Source organism: Babylonia areolata, chromosome 14, assembly GCF_041734735.1.
Source record: "Babylonia areolata isolate BAREFJ2019XMU chromosome 14, ASM4173473v1, whole genome shotgun sequence".
Classification (NCBI taxonomy): Eukaryota; Metazoa; Mollusca; class Gastropoda; order Neogastropoda; family Buccinidae; genus Babylonia; species Babylonia areolata.
In genome coordinates this window covers 4525215-4532871 of record NC_134889.1, presented here as the reverse complement: position 1 = coordinate 4532871, position 7657 = coordinate 4525215, and the positions used below count along the sequence as shown (strand labels likewise).

Genomic DNA, 7657 nt, shown 5'->3' with positions numbered 1-7657 from the left:
ACGCAGTGACGCCTCCTTGAGCTACTGATACTGGTACTGATAGCGTATAGCTTCTAGTCCTTCGGATGAGACGATAAACCGAGGTCCTGTGTGCATCGCGCACTTGGCACACTGAAAAAAGAACCCACGGCAACGAGAGTGTTGTCCTCTGGCAAAACTCTGAAGAAACTCCACTCTGATAGGTACGCGAATACCTAAACATGGACTCAGGGCCTGACTAAGTGTGTTGGGTTACGCTGCTGGTCAGGCATCTGCCCAGCAGACGTGGTGGTTGTGTATTATGGATTTGTCCCGAACGCAGTGACGCCTCTTTGAGAAACTGAAACTGAAACTGAAATGTTCCTTCCTTCATTCTTTCATTCGTGCGTCCGTTCGACCGTTTATTCATTCATTCATTCATGCCTCATATATTATCAGCTACTGATACTGATACTTCTTTCCTACATTCATGAGTCACCCCTTCCTTCCTTCCTTCCTACATTCAGATGTGGTTGTAGCGTATAACGGATTTGTCCGAACGTAGTGACGCCTCCTTGAGAGAAAGTGAAACGTTCACTGGCTTGTGTCACGACTTATCTTGTCTTTGTCTTGTCTTGTCTTGTCTTGTCAGCCTCCCAGGGGGATCACGAGGCGTGGGGGGTGCACGTGGCGGACTGCGCGGAGGAGGGCGGGCAGTATGAGCCCCGCCAGTGCCTGGACGGCGTGTGCTGGTGCGTCAAACCTCAGGACGGGGCCTACAACAAGGGCCTGACCCATCGCCCCGGATCGCTGCAGTGTGCGGCGCAAGGTACGGTGTGGGGGTGTTTGTGGGGGGTCCAGGAGTGGAGGGTGGATGAAGGGGTTGGGTGAAGGCTGGGTGGGTGGGGGGGGGGGGGGTGCGTGGAGGGGGTAGGATGTGTGTGTATGGAAAGGGGGGGGGGGTGTTTGTAGAAGCAGGTGTGTAGGTGGGGTGTGTGTGGGTGTTGGTTGTGTATGTGGATGGGGGTATTGGTAGAAGCATGTTTGTGGGTGCTGGTGGGGTTTGTATGGGTGCAGGTGGGGCGTGTGTGTGTGTGTGTGTGTGTGGGGGGGGGGGGCTGAGGGGGTGTTGGTGGGGTGTGTATGTGTGTGTGTGGTGGGGGTGTTGGTAGAAGCATGTTTGTGGGTGCAGGTGGGGTGTGTGTGTGTGTGTGTGGGGGGCTGAGGGGTGTTGGTGGGGTGTGTGTGTGTGGTGGGGGTGTTGGTAGAAGCATATATGTGGGTGTTGGTGGCGTGCATATGGGTGCAGGTGGGGTGTGTGTGTGGGGGGGGGGGGGTGGGGGGAGTTGGTAAAAGCATGTTTGTGGGTGTAGGTGGCGTGCATGGTGATGATAATCATGATGATGGCAGACGCCGATAACGGTAATGATGAGGAGGAGGATGGTGATGATGATGATGATGGTGATGATGAGGAGGAGGATGATGATGATGCAATGAGCGGTTTGTTTCTTGCGCAGGACCTGTCAAAGCGAGCTACGCTAAGTTGGGTGAGTACAGTGTGGACTGAGTGTCCTTCCTTCCTTTCTTCCTTCTTCCTTCATTCCTCCTTCCTCCCTCCATCCCTTCCTTCCTTCTTTCCTTCCTCCCTTCCTTCCTCCCTCCCTCCCTTCCTTCCTCTGTGTGTGTGTATGTGTGTGTGTGTGTGTGAGAGAGAGAGAGAGAGAAAGGGGGGGGGGGGAGGGGTTGAGAGAGAGAAAACATCACTGCAACGTGAACTGATTAAGGAATACGTTAAGATAAACAACTACGGTGATGAGAATGACAGATCTCTGAGTGCGAACACTGTGTGTGTGTGTGTGCGTATGTGTGTGTGTGTGTGTGTGTGTGTGTGTGTGAGCTCTGTGTGTGTGTGTGTGTGTGAGCTGTGTGTGTGTGCGTGTGTGTGTGTGAGCTCTGTGTGTGTGTGTGTGTGTGTGAGCTCTGTGTGTGTGAGTGTGCGTGTGTATGTATGTGTGTGTGTGTGTGTGTGTGTGCGCGTTTGTATGTTTGTGTGTGTGTGTGAGAGAGAGCTCTGTGTGTGTGTGTGTGTGTGTGTGTGTGTGTGAGCTCTGTGTGTGTGTGCGTGTGTGTGTGTGTGTGTGAGAGCTCTCTGTGTGTTTGTGTGTGTGTGTGTGTGTGGAGAGAGAGACAGAGACAGAGACAGAGAAAAAGCACTGCATTAAGAACTGATTGAAAGGAACACGATAAAACTAACAATGCCCGTCTCAATCATCCCCCGCCCTGTCAAAGAGTGCCCGCTGGGGTCGGGCAGCCCGCGTGTTTCCTGTGTGGACAAGTGCCGCAGTGCCCGGTGCCCGGGGCACCCAGGTGCCCGCTGTGTGGTCAACCTGTGCTCCTGTGAGACCCGCTTTGTGGACAAGAGGGGCAGCACGCTCACCTGTGCAGGTGGGTGCTGTTTAGGGTTTGTGTGTGTTGGGTGTGTGTGGGTGGTTGTCTGTGCGGTGCGTGTAGGTGTGTTTGTGTGTGTGTGTGTGCGCGTGGGTGGGTGTGGGGAGGAGGATCGGGGGGGAGGGGGGTTATTGTGGGTGGGTGGGTGGGTGTATGTGTGGTGCGTGTGCGTGTGGGTGGGTGTGTTTGTGTATGTGTGTGGTTGTCTTATGTGGTGCGTGTGCGTGTGGGTGTGTATGTGTGTGTGTGTGTGTGTGTGGTTGTCTGTGTGGTGCGTGTGTGTGTTCGTGTGTGTGTGTGAGAGAGAGAGAGAGAGAGTGTGTGTGTGCGTATGTTTCTCTGTGTGTGTGTGTGTGTTTGTGGATAGCAGGGGCGACAACCTCACCTGTGCAGGTGGATGCCGTTGGATATATATGTGTGTGTGTGTGTGTGTGTGTGTGTGTGTGTGAGATGTAATTATGGTGGATGACCTCTTGATGTACGATGGGTTGATGTCAATATGGTGGATGACGTCATGAAGGATGATTGGTGAACGTGATTATGGACGGTGGATGACGGGCGGGTGAAAGTTTGGTGGATGGATGACGTCATAATGTATGGCGGGATGATGGGTTGATGTAATAGGGCGGATGACGTCATGGTGGATGACGTCATGATGGATGATAGGTTGATGTAATTACGGTGGATGACGTCATGATGGGTGACGGGATGACACAATTATGGTGGATGACGTCAATGATGAATGATAGGGTTGATGTAATTATGGTGGAGGACGGGATGGTAGGTTGATGTAATTATGGTGGAGGACGTCATGATGGGTGACGGGATGGTAGGTTGATGTGATTATGGTGGATGACGTCATGATGGATGACGGGATGACGGATTTCAGCGGACGCGTGCAAGGGGAACGTGTTCACGAAAGCGGAGAACAGCTGTGCCTGTGAGTGTCTCTTCTGCGTTCTGTGTCAGTTGTTGTTGTTGCTCTTCATGCTCGCTGTTGCTGTTGTTGTAGTTGTTGTTGTCTCTCTTGATGTTGTTTTCGCTGTTGCTGTTGTTGTTGTTGTTGTTTTCGCTCTTGATGTTTTCGCTGTTGTTGTTGTTGTTGTTGTTGTTGCTGTTGTTGTCGTTGTCACTCTTCATGTTGTTTTCGCTGTTGCTGTTGCTGTTGTTGTTGTTGCTGTTGTTGTCGTTGTCACTCTTCATGTTGTTTTCGCTGTTGCTGTTGCTGTTGTTGTTGTTGCTGTTGTTGTCGTTGTCACTCTTCATGTTGTTTTCGCTGTTGCTGTTGTTGTTGTTGTTGTTGCTGTTGTTGTCGTTGTCACTCTTCATGTTGTTTTCGCTGTTGCTGTTGCTGTTGTTGTTGTTGCTGTTGTTGTCGTTGTCACTCTTCATGTTGTTTTCGCTGTTGCTGTTGTTGTTGTTGTTGCTGTTGTTGTCGTTGTTTTCTCTCTTGATGTTGTTTTCGCTGTTGCTGTTGTTGTTGTTGTTGTTGCTGTTGTTGTCGTTGTCACTCTTCATGTTGTTTTCGCTGTTGCTGTTGCTGTTGTTGTTGTTGCTGTTGTTGTCGTTGTCACTCTTCATGTTGTTTTCGCTGTTGCTGTTGCTGTTGTTGTTGTTGCTGTTGTTGTCGTTGTCACTCTTCATGTTGTTTTCGCTGTTGTTGTTGCTGTTGTTGTCGTTGTCACTCTTCATGTTGTTTTCGCTGTTGCTGTTGTTGTTGTTGCTGTTGTTGTCGTTGTCACTCTTCATGTTGTTTTCGCTGTTGCTGTTGTTGTTGTTGTTGTTGCTGTTGTTGTCGTTGTCACTCTTCATGTTGTTTTCGCTGTTGCTGTTGTTGTTGTTGTTGTTGCTGTTGTTGTCGTTGTCACTCTTCATGTTGTTTTCGCTGTTGCTGTTGTTGTTGTTGTTGTTGCTGTTGTTGTCGTTGTCACTCTTCATGTTGTTTTCGCTGTTGCTGTTGCTGTTGTTGTTGTTGCTGTTGTTGTCGTTGTCACTCTTCATGTTGTTTTCGCTGTTGCTGTTGCTGTTGTTGTTGTTGCTGTTGTTGTCGTTGTCACTCTTCATGTTGTTTTCGCTGTTGCTGTTGCTGTTGCTGTTGTTGTTGTTGCTGTTGTTGTCGTTGTTTTCTCTCTTGATGTTGTTTTCGCTGTTGTTGTTGTTGTTTTCGCTGTTGTTGTTGTTGTTTTCGCTCTTGATGTTTTCGCTGTTGCTGCTGTTGTTGTTGTTGTCGCTCTTGATGTTGTTTTCGCGGTTGTTGTTGTTGTCGCTCTTGATGTTGTTGTTGCTGTCGTTGTCGTCGTCGTTGTTGTAATTGTTGTTGTTGTTGTCTTTGTTGTTTATGTTGTGATTGTTGTCGTCGCCATCGTCGTTGTTATTGTTGTTGTTGTCGTAGTCGTCGTCATCGTTGCTGTTGTTGTTGTTATTGCTGTTGTTGTCGTCGTCGTTGTTGTAGGTGTTGTTGTTGTTGTTATTGCTGTTGTCGTCGTCGTCGTTGTTGTTGTTGTTGTTGTTATTGCTGTTGTTGTTGTTGTTGTTGTTGTTGTTGTTGTTGTTGTTATTGCTGTTGTCGTCGTCGTCGTTGCTGGTGTTGTTGTTGTTGCCGTTGTTGCTGTTCTTGTGTCATTGTTGTTGGTAATGTTGTTGTTCTGTCGTCGTCGTCGTCGTCGTTGTTGTTGTTGTATTGCTGTTGTTGTCGTCGTCGTTGTTGTAGTTGTCGTCGTCGTCGTTGTTGTTGTAATTGCTGTTGTTGTTGCTGTGTTGTTGTTGTAATTGTTGTTGTTGTTGTCATTGCTGTTGTTGTAATTGTTGTTGTTGTTGTTGCTGCTGCTGTTGTAATTGCTGTTGTTGTTGTGAAGAGTTGGGTCATGTCACACACACAGGGACTGCCATCATCGCTTTTCTCCTTACCTCCCCTGTCTCGTTCTCTCCCCCTGGCTATTTTTGTCCTCTCTCTGTCTCTCTCTGTGTCTGTCTCTGTCAGTCTGTCTCTGTCTGTCTGTCTCCCTCTCTTTCTCTCTCTCTCTGTCTCTGTCTGTCTGTCTGTCTGCCTGTCTCTCTCTCTCTCTCTCTTCTATCTATCTATCTATATATATATACATATATGTATGTGTGTTTGTGTGTGTGTGTGTGTGTGTAAACAACAGTCTTGGAGACATTGTAAATATATAAGATTGGAAATGTTGGTTGAGATTCAGCCTCCTCTGGCAAAGGTATAGGAAATAAACATCTTCACAACAGCTTAAAATGGCACCCCGTGAGCGCCAGCTAAAATCAGACACAACCAAGTATGTGTCTGTGTAACACACACACACACACACACACACACACACACACACACACACAAAGTTCCAGAAGTGAGACCGTTCTGTCTGTTATTCTTTCCTGCAAGCTCCCTGTTATGATGTCACTGTTTTTGTTATCAATAAATTGATGTTGGTGTGTTAAAAAAAAAAAAAAAAGTATGTGTCTGTGTGTGTGTGTGTGTGTGTGTGTTGATATAATGTAAAATACATATATACGTGTGTGTGTGTGTGAGTGTGAGTTGAAATCAGGTACACCCAAGTGGAACATGTGCGATAGTATCTCTCTGTGGCACGTCACACACACACACACACACACACACACACACACACACACACACACACACACACCACATACACACACACACTCACGCACGCACGCACGCGCGCACACACACACGCACACACACATACACACACACGCGCGCACACACACTCAGACACTATTCACACACACAGACACAGACACACACAGACACACAGACATATATATATATAATATATATATATAGAGAGAGAGAGAGAGAGAGAGAGAGAGAGAGAGAATGTATGAACACACACACACACTCAAACACACAAGCCCGTGCGAGCGCGCGCGCGCACACACACACACACACACACACACACACACATATATATATATAGAGAGAGAGAGAGAGAGAGAGAGAGATGAATGAACACACACACACACACACACACACACACACACACACACACACACACACACGTACTCTCACACACACACACACACACACACACACACACACACACACACTACATATATAGACAGAGACAGAGAGAGAGAGAGACTGACTCAGAGAGAGACAGAGAGAGAGAGAGAGAGACAGAAACAGAGACAGAGGACAAAAACGAGAGAGAGATATCTGTGTGTCTGTGCATCTGTGTATGTGTCTGTACCTCTGTGTGTGTGTGCGTGTGTGTGTGCGTGTGTGTGCGTGTGTGTGTGTGTGTGTGTGTATGTGCAGACAGCAAGGTGTGCAGGGGGCGGGGCCCGGGTCGCTGTGAGTACGAGACGCGGTGTACGGGGGCAGCGTGCTCCAACAACCCGTGCGCCGTGTGTCAGTCTGACCCTTGCACTGGCCGGGTCAGCTTCACAGATACCCTCACCCGCCAGCCAGTGGCAGACTCCTCCTGCAACAAAGGTCAGTTTTCTTCTTCTTCTTCTTCTTTGTCTTTGTCTTCTTCTCTTTCTTCTTCTTCTTCTTCTTGTTCTTTGTCTTCTTGTTCTTTGTTCTTCTTCTTCTTCTTCGTCTTCTTGTTCTTGTTCTTCTTCTTCTTCTTCTTCTTGTTGTTGTTGTTGTTGTTCTTCGTCTTCTTGTTCTTCTTCTTCTTCGTCTTGTTGTTGTTGTTCTTGTTCTTCGTCTTCTTGTTCTTCTTGTTCTTTGTCTTCTTGTTCTTGTTCTTCGTCTTGTTGTTGTTGTTGTTCTTCTTCTTCTCCTTGTTCCTGTTCTTCTTGTTCTTCTTCTTTGTGTTCTTGTTGTTGTTGTTGTTGTTCTTCTTCTTCTTCATCTTCTTCTTGTTCTTGTTCTTCCTCTCTTTCTTCGTCTTCTTGTTCTTCGTCTTCTTCTTCATCTTCTTGTTCTTCTTCATCTACTTCTTCTTGTTCTTCTTGTTTTTGTTCTTATTGTTGTTGTTCTTCTTCTTCATTGTCTTCTTCTTGTTCTTCTTGTCCTTCATCTTTTTCTTGTCCTTCTTCTTCTTCTTCTTCTTCTTCTTCTTCATCGTCTCTTTCTTCTAGTTCTTCTTGTTCTTCTTGTTGTTCTTCTTTTTCTTCTTCTCCGTCTGGTTCTTATTCTTCTTCTCTTTCTTCTTGTTCTTCTTCTTCTACGTCTTCTTCTCTTTCTTCTCCTTCTTCTTCGTTCATGGGCTGCAACTCCCATGTTCACTTGTATGTACACGAGTGGGCTTTTACGTGTATGACCGTTTTCACA

The 7657-nt window shown here is 47.3% G+C and overlaps 1 protein-coding gene across 1 annotated transcript in view; it reads left to right on the top strand.

Annotated features, from left to right (window-relative positions):
• LOC143289419 (uncharacterized) overlaps positions 1-7657 on the top strand; it is a 200720-nt gene that overhangs the window by 177928 nt on the left and 15135 nt on the right. The window contains exons 68-72 of the mRNA XM_076598381.1: positions 611-787; positions 1476-1505; positions 2248-2403; positions 3296-3346; positions 6692-6868. Of these exons, the coding sequence (XP_076454496.1) occupies positions 611-787; positions 1476-1505; positions 2248-2403; positions 3296-3346; positions 6692-6868 (591 nt within the window). The remainder of the gene's footprint in view (positions 1-610; positions 788-1475; positions 1506-2247; positions 2404-3295; positions 3347-6691; positions 6869-7657) is intronic.